A 20,494-nucleotide genomic window follows, 5' to 3' on the forward strand; every position below is an offset into this window, starting at 1 on the left:
CAGTAAGTGCTCAGAGTTATTTATTCCCTCAGATCCCAATATTACACTGATATTAGCCCCAATCCCCCTCACTTAGGATGGTTAAAAGAATTTATCTGCATGCTGTTAAATCAAGACTCTGGGACCCAGGGAATCCTAAGCAGCATTCCTAAGGCCATTAACACCAATACTTGAGGTTGGACTGCAAGAGAAAGGGAAAAAAGGGACTTGCAACAGCAGTTACATTTCTAAAGACCAGCAAGAACTACTGAGAAAATAGATCTGTACCAGAAGTAGTCTTAAAAGACTTGCCACGTGATTCAGTAGGGACAGGTGTGAACTCTGTATCTAACAGGGTACCAATCTACCCCCACCAACCTATTTAAGGCAAGTTTCACACACAATGGTGCTTGGTGGATGCAAGCGTTTGACACACTTTGGCTGTCGGCTGCTGCAAAAAAAAACATGGGGAGAGAAAGCAGAGTTCCACCTTTACTACAACAAGCACCTTAAGTGACCAAGCCTAAAGTGGCTCTAGTTCAGAAAAAAAAAATCCCAAAAAGCATTTAAAGCATAGACCAAGAGAATTCTACTACGCAATTTCCAGAGCTAGCTTTAGGAAAAAACTACACTAAAGACTTGTACTTGCTTCCACCGTTCCCATGCACCTTGAAAGGCTGCTGTTCAACTCACTCCTGCAGCTAGGCCCATATTTTGATCCCCACGTCAGTCACAAATACGCTTCAGTCAACTGACATTACTTTATAATCACCAAGGTAAACAAGGATACTCAGTATGAACCAACAGCATGCCACACTCACAAAAACCACAGTTCATGCTTGCATCACAGGCTCCCTGCAGGTCATGTTGCTGTGTTCTGCCTGGGACCAGCCCAACTCCCACACAGAAAGTCTCCAGAAACCATTTTATTTGGTGGGAGCATATGGGTGGTTGTAAAACAGAAAATATTTGTTTCCAGCCTTTCCCTGCCCATCCAAAAAAAGGGATAAGGATTGGTTAGGGAGTACTGTATCATAGGAATAATTATCTTTTATTTTTAAAGCAAACAAAACAGAATGGTAAAGATGTCATTTGGCACCTTGCAGTAGAGTTTTATTTTCATCTTTTTAGTGTTCCACTCATCAGTTCCTTCCAGGCTAAAGAGGTAAGTTTTATCAAGATCCCCGTGCACTTCCACTACGAACCCCCAATCACTCCATAGGATAAAGAAGGAACCATTCAAGATAACTGAAAAAGATGAAACATACCCCAATTTAAACACAGAAAGTGAGGAAAAATTCAAATAGTTTTCAGAGCATCTGTTCCAGCCTAAGTGCAGCTGGCATTTCAGTTAACTTGACAAAAGGAGTCCTTCATACAGTTCCAGTATGTCTGGTGGTACTGAGCACAGAAGCACTAGGCTGTCCATGAATGTACGTCTTATTTGGTCTCTGGCTTGTCTTGCAATAGTGGTATAATTGACTCCCACGCTGTAAGGCACTGAAGAAAGAAACAAACATTTTAAACAACGGATTGTACCTTAGTTCTTGTAACTTTTGGCCAACCTTTCCAGACCAACAGAACGCAAGTTCAAGAAAGGCTAGCTAGGTCTTTATAGATTATTACAGAAGGGGGAAAAATACTGGAAACTCAAACAGCAAGAAAGTGTTCAGAAAGAATAGCTACCATTTCCAAACAAGGAAAACAAATTAAAGCTTTCCAAACTCATCCAGCTGGCCCAAGCAATTAAAGATCATTAGAATACCCAGGATTTTCAAATATCAAACTAGATTCTTCTAAGCTGAAGAACACCACAGCTTTCAGCTAAGCAGACAAACTGTTTCTAGTAGAAATTCACATCTTTGTGGTATAACTGCTGAGGAGGGCTGATATGGACATAACAGCTATCATAGGCTACCTCCAGCTAACTTACTTGAAAAATCCCTTGCATTTAGGGAAATCAGTTCAGAGACACAGTGCACTCTAGTACATCTCGGGGACATGATGAACTGGTAGAGCCTGGTACAGTAAAATAAATGCAGAGTCTAGATTCGAGAAAGTCACTACTGGCTTTGGAGTCATCTCCCCAGACATGTATACACAGCACAAGGACTGGAGTTAAGTATAATTACTGTCCTCCAACCGTGTACAGTCCAGAAATAAAACTGGACAAATACAGACTGGAATACATATTAGAAACACAAAATCAAATTCAGAATGGGCAAACATCTCCAGATCTTATATCCACAAGTCACTGTTGTCAACCATATTCATTCTAATCTTGCTCACTGTACTGCAGGTGAATGGAGTATTTCTAGTTGTGTGTGCTGAAGCTGTTAAGACACTTCCCTACCAAAAAGCTTCCTTGCTGCAATTAAGAGCAGAGCCAGATGTACAGATTTAACCATCAATTGCAGAGGCACTGCTGGACGTTCAGTGGAGTCTTTTATATCCCCACACACGTCCACAGCAGCCTCAGAAGAGGACATCAGGGTGAAGAAAGTTCTGTGTGACTAGGTATGAATTACTGACAAGACAGACATTGGAAGGGGCAAAGAAAGTGCATATTAACATTGCATAGAGAGGTAACCTAGCACAGGAAGAAGTTTGTAAAGTAGATGTGGAAAAAATACAACAGGTAAGAGGATGGGAGTATGCCACCATGCATAAGCCTATTAGTGTTTAATATATCAAGCACTGCATTGGGCAGCACTGTCCTAGCATGAAGCAAAACTAGGCTGGCAGAATACACAGTTAAATGTCAAAGTATTTCACCCAAAGTCTGACACTGAATCTCAGGTAAAAATGCATCAGCTGAAAAAGGGCAGAGGAACATGACTAGGTATTTCCAAGACCAGCATACAAAGGACAGAACTACGCACAAAGGGACAGAGATTAGACTAATTTATGTGTAACAGTGTAATCTATATATGGATCCATTTATGTACAATAACTCATGTAGTTTCGTTTACAAAAGGCGGAGTCAAGATTTTTCTAGTCTAGTTGAATCCGTAGAACATGCCATTTTGGTCTTTCACTGCCACTACTGCTGCTCAGTTGCTTGTTCAATTCAAGAATGCAAGACAGACAAGCACCCAGGATGAAATGTTGTCCCAGGGCTGCCTTGCAAAAGACTACTAGTCTCATGCAGATCACTTGAGCGTGACTAGCAACTCAATAGATTACACCAAGTTGCTGACAAACAGCAGCTTCCACAGCACTAGAGAACTGATTTAGATGCCCAAGACTCTTTCCTTCAGGACAGTGTGAAGCTTTCCTGAAGAGTTATCACCACCTCAGAGGAAAACAGACTATTTTTTTTTTTTCCTGTCAATGCTCCAGCAGCGCCACGTACCTTCTCGTAGTACTGGATGTTTTTATCTGCCATCCCCATGAGTAGCTGCCTAAAGTCTTGTCTTTTGTTGTTCTGCCATCTCTCCATATCTGCTTTCAAGTCAGCATTGAAACATTCTACTCGGTCTTGACATGTCTCAACATCTGTGGGTACCTGCAGCAAAAGAAATGAAAATTTAAACTGTCACTGAGAATGCAAGACTGATGAATTTAACTTAAAGCTCACTGAGCAAAGCTACAGAGGAAAGGGCAAATTAACAGTCCAGTAGCTACCCTGAATAAACTCAGTTATGGCCATATGGAGAAAAGCCCCAATTCTGTATTAGTGATGAGGCAGGACTGCTTAGTTTGTTCTCTGCTGTTTAAGGCAGTGGGTAGTTGTGCTTGTCCGTCTCCACACCAGATACAGAGGCAGACTGAGGAAGCGCTTGCTGAAGGCACATGAAGAGGAAAACCATTTGGTGTAAGTGCTGGGTGCCCAGGCTCAGTTCTTAGTTCTCAAACTGAGCAGCTTGGTTATAGCGCCAGAACAAGCTTTCTCTCCTTCTTCCGACTAACAGTTGCACTAGGCATTTCTCATTTCACACTAGTGTGTATGAAACAAACATTTAGGTCTGTCAAAGAGCTGGATAAGAGACCTCAGGATTCTCTTGACTGTAGTATACAAACAGCAGTGATCAGCTACAGCTGCAGAATAAAATCCGTAAGCCTCTAGTTTCTAGCTTCTACTTCTAACCTTACAGGCTGCCTGAAAAAAAGGTAAGTGCAAAGTACTGATGATCACTGCTGCGGATGGGCTCATGAGCCTTTGGGCCCAACACTGGACACAATCACACATAAGCAATGGGAGAAGAGTTGCAGGACAGCATATTCCAAGTCTAGGTAGAGATTTAAACAGATTATGACAGTAGTCACCAAACCAAGGTAGATGCACTTTAGGCCAAAGAAGTTAGTGTTCTTTGCTTATGTTTTAACTAACATCATGTATACTACCAGGCAACTACAGGAACAATTTACAAATGTTTCTTCAAGCAGGAAAGGCATGAACACTTTTATCTCCCTTCTTGTGTTGCATGGTCCATACAGACAGGAAGCCTGTAAGGACATGCAGACTAAAGCCCATGACCTCAAAAGAGGTCTAGCTGAGCTCTAGCACCAATATAAGAAATTAACTTCCACTCTGGAAGCTGTGATTTGCACAAAGGGAAAAGGCAGAATGAAGAACATTTACAGAAGTTTGTGGTAGAAGAAGTAATAGAAGTTTGTGGCCCCTCTCATACTTGATACTTTCAAGAAATTCCCTTTTTCTTTGAAGGGCATGAAGGAAGGAAGAGGATGAACAGACTCTGTAAGGAGCTTTTCATGGGTAACAATAGAGGAAGCTAGAGGTGTGCTACTACCTTGCAGTCTGGCAAGGTACACTATTTAGGCAGAAACATATAGACTGAGTCTTCTCCAGGATGTGGATTAGAGCTGATCACTGCAGTATTGCATAGACTCAGAAGAGATTGTACATCTGTTCTCCAATAAAGCTGTTTGAGACATAGGAAGCACCTTCTTCATACTTAGAGCATTTGAGTACCCCTTTATTTGCACAACTGGATTTACACTACAGGCAGCTTGGGGATTCAGTACCTACACACTTCCCCCACCCTCTGAGCACTACGCTTCTGGCTATAGATCTGCTACAGCTGCAGACATGAAGTTCTCTCATACACTTGAGATTAACTACCAAGCCACTAGCTGGAAGGTTTAAAAGATGGTCCCCTCAAAGCAAGAATGCCTTCTGTCATATTTGTAAGTACTCTGCTATCTTAATGGAAAAGGCTAAGCTATCAAGAGAGAGTCACAAGTCACAAGGGAAGCAAAACCACATAAGATTTCCCAGTCCAATTAAGTTAGTTTCTAACCACTCACCAGCTTCCTGCTGCTTCTGCCAGGATCTGAAACCACAATGAAGCTACAGAAAAAGAAAAATCTGTTCTTTCTCACAGCCTGCTCTCCTGCAGGTCAGGGTGAGAGGGCTGTACAAGTTTAGAGCTAGAGGGACACGCCAGTGGTCAGCAAATGGGTCACATATGCTCTAATTAAGGAACAACACCACTGAACTACAACTAAAGTTTCCACAGGCATCATGAAGGCAGTGTCTGCACATGCACCACTCCTATTGGGGAGTGAAAATACCTTTCCTTCCAAAACTGGAAGCTTCCCAGAACAGAAGTTGCAACTCTGGAGCTGAAACAATTTTCAGTTAATGAACAGCTTTTAAGCACTTTATATCTACTGTAAGGTTAATGAAAAAGAGATGTTATAGTTCTAACATCAAATCTGGACATAAGTTGAAACCTCAATGCTAATGCCTTCATCTGCTTTTACCAGTGGAGATACTGAATATTAGCTAGCAACTAGGAACTGAGGAGGAAGACTGGACTTTGGGGGAAGTTGCTGCTTTCTCACTGATGGCTGCTCTCAGCTACTTGTATAGCTCAAAAAAACCCAAACTCCCAAACCAAGTGACAACTGGCCCAAACTCCACCACTCTGGAAAGGCCCATCACAACTTTAGTAGCTCAAACGGAGAAGATGTACATGCAGACAAGAACTGAGCATAAAATTGGATATTCAGGAGTCTGGTCATCTCATTCTATGATACAAAGTTCTACACCTACATCTGTTCCTCTTCATAGTTCTCAAAGAAACCAGAGTCTACGTATGCCTCACATCTAGAATTTAATGTGGTCAAATGCAGATGGCATCACTTGCAGCATAACCATGTCCGCAATACCACACCATTACCATGTAACAAATGATCCTGAAGCACAACAAATCCAGCATTTATTAAGCAACTAATCTCTGTATATGATATTTCTACCTTTCTAGTTCTCCAGAAAGATGTACTGTTACAAGTCTTTTTTCCCCTGTAAATACACCTGGTCACCTTCAACTTCAAGTTCTGTCCTGCCATATTTACTGTACCTGTAGATCACGACACTGCAAAGCCTTGAGGCAAACAGAATAAATTAGGTCAGAGATGTTAATCTCACCATAAGGAAACTGCCTGTACTTTACTACATAGGTTGGACTGTGGCAAAACCAGCTCCAGTGTGGGTCCAGAATGGGTAAAGGGCTTCACCGCTGTACTCACTAGAAACAGAAAGGCTGGAGGCTCCACATTAATACTGTTATGTTAGTGCTAAAAACCACTACATTTTATGGTTTTGGCCGCCCAGCCATAGTTCTGAGCTGATCATCTCAACATAAGAATGGCCTAACGGCACCAACAGAACTTTGTAATCAGATTGGCTTCATGTGTACAGCAAGTCCCAGAATGCCCTCCAGTGGAAGATATTAACAACAGCCCCTCGTTTTGTAGTAGGCTCTCTTTTCCCCTAAGGTTTTGTTTGGTCTCTACATAATTTCTGTCATATCAGCTAAATATGCTAAAAAGAACATATATGCCATTCACTGCACAACCCAGCTCATGACCCCTCTGTCTGCTTTTAGTTTCCAGCAAGTCAGCCAGCAGACCTCATGGAGGCAAGGTATGCTGCTAGTCATAGCTCCAAGCTACCAGCTCTTACAGATGAGGACACTCCCTCCAGGCAGAAAGGATCTGAAAACTGCAAGCTAGTATTTTATGAACATGCAAGGAGTTAGATTAGTTTGCACAACTTCATTTTGTAAACAATGCAAAAGACTTACATTAGAAAAAAGGTACAAGAAATTGCCAAAACATATGCTTACACTCCGGAGAGATGTTAAGTATTCAAAAAATTTTAAGACAGCTATTTAAGTGCTGTGCTTTACATAATAATCCCACTGAAAAGTAAGATGCAGAAGCCTTTTAGTAGGCAAGACATTAGCAAAGTTCAGCAGTTCCACTGCATCAACATCTTTATAAAGGCAAATGCCTGAAACCTTCAACTGGCTTACTAGATATGTGACATACAGTTCCCTCCATCCTGTACAAAACTTTTTAGAATACCTGCTTATACAAAGCTACACTGAGGAAGTAAGAGTACGTACCACACCAGCCAGCAGCGTAGCAGGCAGAAGACCAAAATACCAGAGCACCACAAGATACCCAATACACCACTATCTGTAGAGTCCATGACAGACACAAGATCAGAAAAATACTAGAATAATAGTTTTCATTTCTATGCTCTGATCCTCTTCAGCTTCTTAGATTAAAGGCATTATGGAAACCTCCTGTAAGATTATTGTACAGTACTCCTAATAACTAATGGATGACTCTCCAGTGTTAACACAGAGACTAAGAAGAACAAAAATGAAACCCAGCGGCGGAAGGGAACAAAACCTGTTGTCATCGTTGGTCAAAGTCGCAGTGATTTAAGATAGGGCTCCTGCACATTGCTTCATGCAGAAAGCAGGTGGCAGTGTAAGCACGCCAGTTTGCAGCTTTGCTTCTGCATAAGGTCCACCCAAAACCTGTCACCCGGTAACACCTGCTGTGTCTGTTCAGCATCACACAGGAAGAGCTCTCTAGCAGAAGGGGCAAAATATGGAGTCTTCCAGAGTCAAGCAGGTGTCCCACAACACAGTTCTCCAATGCCAGGGTTAGGACCTTAACTCAGCTAGTTGACATACGGCTAAACCACCAGGGGCTGTTCTACCACTGCTTTAGTCTGTGTCACTAAACACTCCAGCTGACTGCTGGCTGACTTTTACATAGGTCAGAGCCATCCTGCTCTGTATTACTAATCTCCCACTATTCAGAAGTTGCTAGACAGGTTATATATGTTCATACCTAGGCCTCTATTTCATACCAGCTTGCCAACAAGAAGCTTCTGCCAGAACTGCTTATACTGCAAAGCAGCTGCCAGACCCAGACAAAGCAAGTTCTGTTCCTCCATTCTTCTCAGGAAGTAATATAAGCATTTGAAACTACTCTATAAAACAGCTTGTGCTAACCTTTGGACGGTCTTCTTTTTTCAAGGCTACTGCTTCCAGTTTTGCTTCATACTCTGCTTGAACTTGGTCTCTCTTCTTCAACACATTCTGTGGGCAAGAGAAAGGACAGTTGTGAGAGGGACCCTCTTGTTCATTCCCTTCCCAGCCTGCAAGAAACTGCAAAGTGATACAGCTCAAGTGCTAGTTTAGTCCAAAGTCAGACTGTCAGACTTACTTTGTCCTGTTTTACAGTCTTTAGGGAGCAGCTTTCAAAAACGAGGAGCACTTGTCTCCAGCAACTGGCAGTGCCAGATATAATTCAACTTATGGACAAACTGGAGGCATGCAAGATAGAAGCTGTCATGTAACCATGCGTATAACCCTAAGTAAATTCAATTCATCCATTGACCTATTATTAGCATGAAAAGGATACAAACAAAAGCACCAAAGCTGTCAAGGACTGTTACAAGGCTTTTAATGTCCTCAAGCAGCAGCCAGGCAACAGTGTGGGCTCAGAGACAGAGAAGCCACCACAGAAGGTATTACATGTCCCTTTTCACTTATAAAGGCTCCTCAAAGTCCTTTACAGCAAGCTGTTTACATTCTCATGTCAGAACAAAAGTAAGCTTTTTTTTTTGGATCAGTTGCAGGGGTTTGGTTATTGGTTTAATTAAAAGAGGAAATTATGAAAAGCACAATTGACATGAAAAGCACTGAACTACCTGGGTGAGTTTCAAAAGCAGTAAACATTTTGAGAGTATTCCCAGAATAGAGAACAAAAGATGCTACCTTTATCTGGTACTACATCCACAAGACAAGATCTCCACCAAGGTTACACTACAGTCTTACAATTTAAAAACAACCACAGAAATTAGCCTCTCTAAGAACGTATTACTAAAAAACATGCAGTTCTGTCTGCAAGAGCAAGCAACTCAATTCTTCAGTCTTCACAAGGAAGCAACTAGTAATTTTTTATAATTTAGTTGATGCAAAGTTATTCTTAAAAATGCTCAGAGGGAAGTCAGCCAACACTCACTGCTGAGGCATCTGTAAATCTGAACTTCTCTTGCAGCCAATTTGACCAGTTTATGCTTTGTCTTCCCTTCTGCTACCCAGAAGAAATTGCCCCACTAAGTCAAAAGGAGGTAACTAGTCATTAACAGCTTCAAAAGCTAGTAAAGCAGGACTACATCATATGCACTGCTGCCTACAGAAACACCTGATTAAAAACAGTAGTTCTCAGAGCTCTTAAGAGTCAGTTGAGCCACAATCTGTTTCCTAATTAAACATGTACAAACCCTGTATCTACTAATCATCACGTCCCCCCCTCCTCCCTCTTAAACCAAGGGAAAGTCACCAGTGCAGCTGCTTGAGTACAGATAGGAGATGTTGCAATCAATATTCTTACAACCTCAGTCCATGATAAATGGGAATGGCACCCCACCCACAAAGCTGCTATCGGATTAGGCAAAAAAAAAAAAAAAAAGGAGCAAGACTGAAAAACTCAATTTCAGCAGCTTAACCCTCCCTTTTGTCCCCAAAGGAATGTAAGCAAGCATGTCATTGGCCATGCTCACTTGGAAAACCACAGTACTCCCATTCCTTTTGCAATCTAAGCAACTATGTGGAATAGCCCTTAAGTGATGGAGGTTACCCAGTGCAACAAAAGTCTGAGAGATTTAACAGGTATTTCTACTTTGTACTGTGTCTTGAACTTCAGTCAACTGAAACTTCTCAGAACAACAACTGCCTCCAGCAATTACACTCAGCCTCTAGGAGCCCGGATTAGCCCCGTAAACTGGATCTGTGCCAGGAACAGCCAATGATTAACAGGTATTGGCAGACTGGATTCAAAGGGCGCTTATCTTATTTCTCCTTAAGTGCTCAAGTCCACCCACTGTGGACCATTTACAACATGCTTCTGAATACAGCTTTAAGCATCCATTTATAATACATAATACAGGTCAGCTATTAATAAGTATGTATTCATAAATATGTATTATACTAATATAATACTAAATATGTATAGTTGTTTAGACATAAATATACAGTTATAAATATTTTATATATTAATATGTAAATATATGTAATATAATACTAAATATTTATTATAGCTACAAGAAAAATATTTCCTTCCCTTTCAATTCTCCTATATGTGAAAGGAAGTGTTTCCTCTGGCACCTGTAGACAATCCCTTCCAAGTTCTAGACCAATGCATTAATGCTTTAGCAGTCTCTCTGAAAAGCTCTGTACCAAGTATCACTGGACTTACCACAGCACATGCAACACTTCTGCTACTTAAGGCCTCACTTAGAGGAAAAAAAAATTAAAAATTAAAAAAAAAGTTGGAAGAAACCAACACCAAACAGCAAAAACTCACACACCACATCTCGGTTATCTGGGGACAGAACTAAACCACTAGTCCCTGTACAAGCAAGGCTTGGCTTGTTTTCAGTGAAGCAGGTCCTTCTCCTCTCTTAGATTGCAATCCTATACCATCTGCACACCACATAGCTTCCTGCTATGACTAGACCTCACAAGATGGTCCTTATTTACTGCATGCCTTTAGAGAGACAGTTGGCTATTCATATGGTGCTTGCTTTAAATATGCATTAAAAGTAATGTCCAAGCACACAGCTGGGGACTGCATCATCTGATGCAAGATGTCACCTGGCCATCTCATACATGGCTTGTGTTTTAGACAAGGCCTCTCCTAGGCACTACCAGCATGCATTTTAACTCAAGGCCACAATGCCTGTCTCTCCTCACCTGTGCAAGTCTTTCAAATTAATCCAGAGACAGGGCCTAGCCTGCAGTCAGCCAGTATTTGTTTGAACCAAAAATACCACCTTTTGTGTGGTATTTCTTATGGTTTGCCTCCATAAGCGCAGTTTCTCCAGGCTGGCTCCCTCAGGTACCACAGTGCCCCTGAAGACACTAAAGTGAACATTCATCTCTAAAACAGTGAACATAACCCAGCAGTTCTTTACTCTGAGGGACGTTCACCCAGCTAGAGACTGCTCTACAAATCAAGTTCCCACACCTATACCTGGGGTACAGTGTGCAGAGAAGAAAGCTATCCAGGTTGCACTGAACTCCTAGTACCTAAAAACTTACCTTCCATCAAGTAACCTGTCTAAAAGCTTTGTTCTGAAAACAGAAACAGACTTCAATTTCACAAACAGGCTTCCTAGCAGCTGACGAATAGGACTGCACTACTAGTGACGAGGGCCCTTTCAGCAGAAAGCCTCCTGCACTCCACGAGTGGCCTCCTTTACAGTTACTTGCTTTGATTTATGAAGTCTGGGAAGATACTTACGTAGCTGTTTGCTGCTGAAATAGCAGCAGTCTGGTATTTTCTAGCCTAAGAAAACTACACTTTGTATGTGTGCAGGTTTCAGCTGGGATAGAGTTAATTTTTTTTCTTAGTAGCTGGTACAGTGCTTGCTTTGGATTTGGTGTGAGAACAATGTTGATAACACACTGATGGTTTGGTTGTTGCTGGGTGATGTCAATACTAAGTCACTGACTCCTCAGTTTCTCAGGCCCTGCCAGCAAGAGGGCTGGAGGGGCACAGCAAACTGGGAGGGGACACAGCCAGGGCAGGTGACCTGAACCAGCCAAAGGGATATTCCATACCATGGGACATCATCCTTGGTATATGAACTGGGGGTGTTATCTGGGGCTGCAATTGTTGCTCAGGGATTGGCTGGACATCAATCAGTGGGTGGTGAGCAGTTGTACTGTGCATCACTTGCTTTCTTTTCATTCCTCTCCCCTTTGCCTTCCTTTTCATTATAACTGATATTATTACTATTATTGTTCGTCTGGTTTTATTTCAATTATTAAATTGTTTTTATCTCAACCCTTGAGTTTTACATTCCTTTCTGATTCTCCTCCCCATGCCTCTGGGTGAGGGGGGAGTGGATAAACAGCTGCATGGTGCTTAGAACTATGACAGTATGACCCGAGAGATTTCAGTTTTGGCAACTGGGAAGGAAGGAAAACAGGAACCGTCTGTCTTGGCTAGCAATAGGTTTTATTCTTGATTTTTAGGGACTAAAACTAATGAGATGTGTAACCTGGACGTCCTATTTTTCCATGGACTGAGGTTTGTAAGAATATTGAATGCAACATCTATCTGTACTCAAGCAATAATTATTTGCTTTTAACTGCTACTTTGCAAGCTTGGCTTCTAGATCTAACCAACTCCAAAGCACCAACACAATGAGTATATTCAGTCCATTATCACAGAATAACTGACAGGAAAAGCGACTCATTTAGGGCACTAGAAAGTCAAGTCACTCTAAAAGTTCAGCTGAAGAAACCTTTGCCTTTTAGCTTAAGAGGTACTTCAGGCAGTTAAACACCACTTACCACAGGGAGAGCAGCATTAAAGACTTGCAACTAGAAGACCTGTTGGCTTGCAGACAGCCCCATTCTAAAAGGCTCTTGTCAGATAATGCAAAGTGCAGTCTCCAAGCCAACAGGTAGTTTAGCTGAAAGTCTTTAATGCTGCTCTCCCTGTGGTAAGTGGTGTTTAACTGCCTGAAGTACCTCTTCAGCTGAAGAAACCCTTGCTTTTTAGCTTAAAAAAATTTCCCCTTGCTACATTTGTGAAAATTGCCTCTCAACTCAGAACACAGGGTTTGGACACAGCATTCTAGAAAGCTGCCACCCAACTCTGCTATCCACAAGTGAGAGAAGCTGCCAACACTATCTTTGCTACAGGGCCAGACACTGACCGAGTAGTAAAGAGCTGAGCCACAACTGATTTTCTAACAATTCAAACAGAAGATTCTAGGCAGTCAAAAAAATGTCTCCTATACAGTACCACCCACAACTCTGATTAAGAAGCAACTCTTCAACACTTTGTATACATTACTGATCCCTTAGCTTGACTGAAAAGCAGAGCAGATAAATAATGTTACCCATGCAGTACCCCACTACTAAATATAACTAGTTTTGTTTTGGCAACATGCTCCTACTGAATGTATTATTTACTTACCCCTTCTCCCACCATCAACTCTTCTTGCTGTTAGAAATAATGAACTCACTGATACATCATTCCACATAAATACAATACTGTCTTCTGCCACAGGGCTCTCTTTACCTTCATCGACTCCGAGTACAATATATATTCCCTAAGCACAGGCAGGAAGTCTTCTGTCATGTCTTCACTGAGTTCTTCAAGAGCCGTGCAGCAGTTTCCAATACAGGCAGACACCCCTTCCAGTGGCTCCGATAGCTCAACCTCCAGACCTCCCCAGGTTGAATAAACAGGTCCATATTCTCGTAGTTCCACCAAATATTCTGCAAGAGGTACATGGTAAAGTAGGTTAACAGAGTACAAGTAAGGCACAAGGATATGTAAATATTAAACATGAGAAACTATGCACCAAGTTAGTAAACATTAACTTCCCCAAGAGTCAAGATTCTAATACAACACAAGGCTTAACAGTCAGGTCTCTATGGCTGTACAGGTGACAAGTCCAGGTTGCTTCCTACTAAACTCACCATTCCTACAAGCTTCCAATACAAAGATGCTTCCATCTGTGCAGTAGCCAAAGTCTTTTTTTAAAAAATATATATAAAAGTTAGCTCTACTAAGACAGGTCTGTAAAGGTTTGCTGTGTCCAGGAATTTCAGCTGTACTCCTCCAGATGGGATCTACAGATGCTCCCAGAAGTTTGTCCAAAAATAGCTACTAAGAAAACTGGTATAACAAAAGTAACTTCAAAAAATTTTTTGAGAGTTCAGCTAAGATAAAATACCATGTTAGGCTTTGGGCCCATTTTAAATCTGCAAGAGGCATTAGATTTTGCTCTGCATGTGGCTCATTACAGGCCAGAATCACTGATGCAAGTTGTCTTGGTCATGCTATCAACCACAACAAAATACAGAGCACTCAGACTGAAGTACTGAGACAGAGCACCTTGTGTCCTTACCCAACTGTTCCTTGATAATCCGTTGTGCTATTCTATCAATGGTACCAAGCTTTAGAGAGAATGTATCTAGATACTCCCCAATGGCTGCAAACTCCAGTGGCCGACTTCTTAATTTGTAGCCTCCTGTGACGTATTTGACAGACTCCCCCACCTTCGACAGCAATGCCATTCCTTGCTTTTTGTAGGCATTAAGATCCTAGGAAGTTAAAAAAAGTTTGAAAACATTTCACTTGCATGATGCAAGAATAATACAATGAAGAATACTTTCTAGTCAAGACCACATCATGTGAAGGCCAGAAGTTACCCGTAGCCTTGGACAAAACTTCACTTTGTACAAGGTTCTATAGCTGAGCACAGTTTCAAGAATACCTCTAGATGGAAACAGGCTAGCCAGGAGAATGGTAGAAGTACGTAAGAAAGAAAGTGACCCACTTTTGCACATGGCCAGACTTTCCCATGTTCCTGTACTGTCACCAGGGAAGTAGTGATATTAACAGATCTGTTTCCACCAATATTGTTCATGCCATTCATCCACACATACTTTTAAGTCATAGCCCACAATACCAGTATTATGCAAATGCACCAGCTGCCCCTGATGAACTAGTACAAGAGCTACAGACTGCATGCCTATTTGGTCAGCAACCTTCTCACACCAGTTCTGTGGTCAAATGGGAGGCAGAGGAAGAATGTATACAGAAGTGTAGCCTGGGGAGACAGCTTCTTTGCAAGACAGACTGCAGCTCAGGCTGGGTCAGGTGCAGCTGTGTTGCCTGCACAGAAGCTTAAACTTCCTCACCAACACTTTAAACGTTTACATAAGTCAACGTTCATACAACCTATGTTAACAAGGTCGTTTACCTACAATCTTCAGGGGGTTTCACCCTGACAGCACATCAGAAAAAAACTCGGTTTAGTTAGCCAAAATGTCGTCCCCTTCATATTTTACTCCTTCCAGCAGGGGTCACTATGCAACATCTCAAAGCAGGCTCAAGAGCTGTAACTAGGTTATCCTATACAGCCCGAGGAATAGATGTGTTCCAACCAAGCAGACCCGAAGAGGTCCACAATCTAAACATAGTATTACAGACTAGACCAAAAGCTTAAGCATTCTTTAAAAAAAACCCAACACAACAGCCATCTTCAAAACACGTACTATGATATCCTTTCCAAGTACTTACAAGTCAAGTGTAGTCCAAGTACTCATACATAAATCTGATTAAAGAGAACCTGACATCTTAGCAGCTACTATAATGTTAATTGTTTGCATTTAGATGCAGTGGTTCCTTGACTCTTGCCTTCTGCCTGTCCTAAGTGCTACCTGCAAGCAGGCATCAGAAAAAGACCCTTTAACTCAAAATTACTCACTGGCTCTTACAAGCATTCTGGTCTATTACTGGTCCAAACAGGGAACTTTGAGAAAGGCTGGTTTCTCTTTTCAGCCAGGAGGCGGTCTCATGACTTTCTGTAGCTACATTCTGAAGTCCTAACGCACTGAACTGACACCTCACTGCTGCAATACAGCAAGTTCCAACTAGAGAGAAATGAAGAACATGTCCATTTTCTCCTCAGCCTCCCTGGATTGCTCTCTATTCTCAAGGCAAGCCCTGCCAGAGCTGAGGATGCTGAGGCCCTTACCATTCATTTTACAGAGGTGGGAGAAGACAAGCAGCTAAGAAAGTCACATCATGCTTGGACAGCTGAAAAGAACAAAGCTATCTGACATTTAACTATCAAGGTGCTAAACAAATTCTGCATTTCTGACTTATTTCAGCAGTCAAGTTCAACACAGAGGGGAAATAAAAGGGAACTGGAGATTAAGTCTCACGTTACCAGCAAGCACAGCATGAGCCTGATGAGAGCTCAAATTTACTGTCACATTTGAGTGAGCTAGCATAACGTGACATTGGAAAAACGTGCTTTTACAGCTCTCCTCACATATCAGGTCAAACCCAAGCATGACTGTAGGTCCTCCTAGTCTTATTTAAAATGCAGTTTAAAAGACAGCCAAAGAAAATTGCTGGATGAATCACACAGGAGATGAGCATGAAGCTGCTGACCAAGAATAAACGAGAATTAGATTTTCATGCTTTGTTTTGAAGACAACAAATGTGAGCAGTATAGAAGGTACAGACAAGAAAAAAGTCAAGACATTTGTAAGATTTTGTGCGAGAGATATCCATCTTCCTCCCCCACAGGAAGAGTTTACAGAGTCCACAGTTTTTAATCTGAACCTCTCTGGCATCAGAAGAGTATATTCTGGACACCAGAACACAAAACAAGCAGGTATGGAGAACAATCTGTAAAATCTGCAGACCACCACTCCAAGCAAAGGGAACCCATATGCTTGTCACACACAGGGGGGTCTATCCCACAGAACATTCGGGGTCCCCAATAACTCTGACATTTTAGGGGAAGTTCTGACATGTAGTTTAATTAATGCCTTTTTACCTTCATTTCAAGAGGGGCTGCAAAGGTGCATATGTCTTGTCCCTGTCAAATGTGTCTGGAAATTACTGGCTTACCTTGGCTGTGAGAAACACATTGAAGTGCTCGTTAAAAGAAAGCACCGGGTGATCAGTTATTCTCTTCAAGAATTTGTCTAATGCTTTCCTCCTAGTCTCCACGAACTCTTCAGAAAAGCGATCGACAACACCTTTCACCACAAATTTCTCAGGAAGAGGCTGTCAGAGACAAGCGAAATACACAAGATTCAAAAGACCAAAAACTTGCTTCTGCTACTTGGAAACAAAAAAGCAATCAAACTCCAGTCTTAAACAGGAACTGAAGTGTTGTTTGCTAACAGGAAAAATACACTAGATAGGATGCAGATCCCTGCTCGGAATTACTCTTTAGCTGGTCTGGCTTAATGCTAGCAATTTTACTGAGTGGCTTCAGCTGAGAGCCACACTAGCACAGCCCAGATACACTAAGTACTTCTACCATAGCTTAGGGTGTTTCTCCCTACCACTATTCATGTTCAAGCACCAGCTAGAGGAGGTGACAGCAAAGCTGCACACTATTCACTACAGCAATGCACACGCACACTGATGTTGAAGCAAGGCTGCTCAGTCCAAGAAAACTCAAAATTTTACAATTCTACTTACTCCCACCCCACTTCTAAACAATTTAGAGCTCTTGAGCAGGGTCTTTCTGTGGAGGGCTGATAGTCTTAGTAATAGCACCACACTGAGCAAAGACAAATAGTGGATTCAACACAGCAAACGGTTGAGTAGTCCACGCTGAAGCCTTCCTGAGGCACTTGCACACTCAGTCATCTATCACAGCTGACTTCCTGAGCATGCTTGTGTAAGCAACAAAGCTCTGCCAACATATCTACTCTTTAGTCTTATTCCTATTTTGACTCTACCAGTCTATTTCTTGAGTTCAGTTTAACATGTAACCCTGTCTGCCTCCAGACTTGCTACTTCTGCAGTTCTTCCTGCTACACTTAAGTCTACAGACCTCAAAGTACAGCTTCAGATGGAAGATAACTACTTAAGCCTCAGCATGTTTAGTCTTGGCTCTGCCACTAGATCAGCTTTTGTTCTCTCCAGACAACATGGACTCCAAAATGAGTATCAGTTTTGAAATTGTGCTTTGCTTTTTATTCTTGCGAAATGGTCCACCCAGACAGATAATCTGCTCACTCTCAAGCTAGCAGTGACAGCCATTTTCACCCCATTCAGGAATCGAGCTCTCCTATGCAAAGATTATGTCACCTGAAAACTGTGACAAAAGTAATTGTAATTAGTAATAAAAAGTAATTAGCATTCAGATCAGTCATTCTGGTTAAACTAGTATAACATACACTCTAGACTTCAGAGGAATGACATTTAGTGCAGTAGTCTTCAGAGAGGAAGAAACTCTTCCCTTGCTTTGTAAACTTTAGCTGCGACTCTATACTTTAGGAAGTCACTACCTCAGCACCACATGCAGAGGGAAAAAGACAAGACGGCAAAATAGTTAAGAGCACCCTAGTTCAGCCACACAGATGCAAACTGGCACTCAGTAATCAAGTTTAAGCATTTGAGACCCACAGAAGGATGCACTTCTATTACAGATATTTCTGCCATTTAACCTGGGTTTAGCTATCGCAGTAGTTATAGTCATTCACATTTTAGGTAGGCCTTTGGAGGTCCATCCCAAGTAGTGAGTAGCTAGCAACTGATACCCTGCTCTAACAGTGAGTTATTTATCTACCTTAGAGCCCTCCAGCTTAGTAGTCTACTTCTCCCTGCTGTGATACACGAGCAGAACTCACAGCAGTCAGAAATGGCTTCAAGTATCCAAACATCACTATCCAAAGACAAGATCCTTGACCATGTTAATATTACCTTTGTCATCTAGAGACAGATGTGAACGCATTTTTACTGTTTGAAAGAACAGATTAGTTTAATCAGATTATTTTAAAAAATAAAGACATGAAAAGGAATTCAGCTTAGTCTGGGCTCCTAAGTGTAGGCCATCGTGACTCACTGCACTAAGACGACACATCATCTGTTACAGTAAGATTTTAGGCAGAGTCACTATACCAAGATGAGGAAGACAACCCCCTTTCTGTATTTTGTTAGACTGAAGGCCTCCAGGGATTGCAGTATCTCCAGTTACAAATACAGATACCCTCCAACTGGCTTGAAACATCCTCTCAGAATACACCTGAGTCACAGTGCACCTAGAACTGCCTTTTGCTTCTATTCCCCACCTACTTCTAGGCAATAAATACATAAAGCTTTCTGCAATCTCCTTGCCATACCACTGCATGGAGATTAATAGGAGATTCTGTAACTGCTAACTTGCGCATAGACAGACAGAAGACAGCAGCACATCCTTACGCTTCCTGGTTTTCTAGAAGAGAGGCACTTAAGAGATTATCTTGCTCTTCAGCTGATTTCATGTCTGGTATTAGAGCCACTTATGCCAAATTTGCCATTCTGTGTGCAACAAATTCCAGGTCACAGCAAAAGCAGCTTGATTCCCTGGCTGTGACTCACCTTCTGCTACTAGACCATTATTTATTCCCTTGCAGCCTTCTGGCAGGACTGGCAGCCTGTTAGCACACTCAAGAATCTGTAGGAGTTTAACTTTGATAGTTCCAGCTGTTCAGAGAATAGGGAAGAAGAAAAAGAGGTCTGGGCAGCTAACACGTCTCCACCTTACCCAAGCAAGCTCACCCTCACTTTTTTCCCTAGCCCTCAGTAAACATCTGCTGCCAGTTAGCAGCGTCACATGATTTTGTGAAGTACTTCTTATCTTTGAGAGACTGAGCCATTATTCCACTTAGACGCAAGTCCCAGAGTAATTAAGGACTTAAACAGCTCTCTACCCTGGCACAGCCTAACTGAATACTTCTCACATAGTCTAGCCCTTGCTAAAGAAGGCAAAACAGAGAAACTTCCCCACCAACACAGGCAGGCAAGCTAAGGTACACTAGCGGTGTTGCTGTCTCCCAACAATTCAACTCCTAGAGGCCTTTTTGTATTTCTTTGTTTGAAAAATCTGATTGTGGTAATCTCACAGGCTTCCTACCCTTTCACATCTTGTACAACATAAAAAGCAGACTGCTGAAGATCAGTATCAACTCTTCATATCACTTAAGGTAGTCTCATTGCCAGCCTCAGCAACAAGGGGTGCAGCAGTTTAGCTACTCTCATGGAGATTTGTAAGTCTGCTATTAAATGTTAGCACAAATAGCTTTAAAATACTCTTTGAAACCAGCTCAAAAGGTCATCTTGAAACCTGTCTGAAACTGGGACTTAAAGTACCTGTGTGGCTTTTCATAAGCCTTAGATACTTGAAAATCTAGATGTAATAACTGAGCAAACAGATTAAGCGTGTTCCATTTATGTCACAACAAATGTAGTCACTGTGCATAATGCCCTACAGGAGGCTGTCAAAGCTCACCTCTCACGTGTGCGACCCAAGAAAAGTCTAAGCTTCATAATGAGTCAAGAATGGGAAGCTCTTCCCACTCCACTAGAAAAGAATGAGTATTGTATTTAAATCTAGACAGACAATCACCAAAATATCACCCCTGGAAGACATATACAGGACTCTAATAGCAGATTCTTGCTTACTACCTACAGGAATGAGATGTGTTGGCTGAGATTCTTCCAGCTTGTTTCTCAACCAGTCAAAGTCTTGGTACCGCCGGCGGACAGAATACTCTGGCAAATCAAACTCTGCTCGCGTGGTCTGGAAAAGAAGAACAGGATATACTTAGCATGCACCAAAACTTCTCACTTCAGAACTTAGCAGCAAATGCAGTACAGCAGTCACTGGCAAGGGCAAGGCCAGAGAAGCCTC

General features: G+C 41.9%; 1 protein-coding gene across 1 annotated transcript in view; it reads right to left on the minus strand.

The window, feature by feature from the left end:
* Positions 1-1,011: 1,011 nt before the first annotated feature.
* The window catches only part of SNX30 (sorting nexin family member 30), a 45,417-nt gene continuing 25,934 nt past the window's right edge, over positions 1,012-20,494 (minus strand). The window contains exons 3-9 of the mRNA XM_056324999.1: positions 20,273-20,383; positions 16,714-16,872; positions 14,192-14,387; positions 13,357-13,556; positions 8,265-8,351; positions 3,335-3,487; positions 1,012-1,479 (exon numbers count right to left, since the gene is read on the minus strand). Of these exons, the coding sequence (XP_056180974.1) occupies positions 1,420-1,479; positions 3,335-3,487; positions 8,265-8,351; positions 13,357-13,556; positions 14,192-14,387; positions 16,714-16,872; positions 20,273-20,383 (966 nt within the window). The 3' untranslated portion in view covers positions 1,012-1,419. The remainder of the gene's footprint in view (positions 1,480-3,334; positions 3,488-8,264; positions 8,352-13,356; positions 13,557-14,191; positions 14,388-16,713; positions 16,873-20,272; positions 20,384-20,494) is intronic.

Source organism: Falco biarmicus, chromosome Z (assembly GCF_023638135.1).
Source record: "Falco biarmicus isolate bFalBia1 chromosome Z, bFalBia1.pri, whole genome shotgun sequence".
NCBI classification, from domain to species: domain Eukaryota; kingdom Metazoa; phylum Chordata; class Aves; order Falconiformes; family Falconidae; genus Falco; species Falco biarmicus.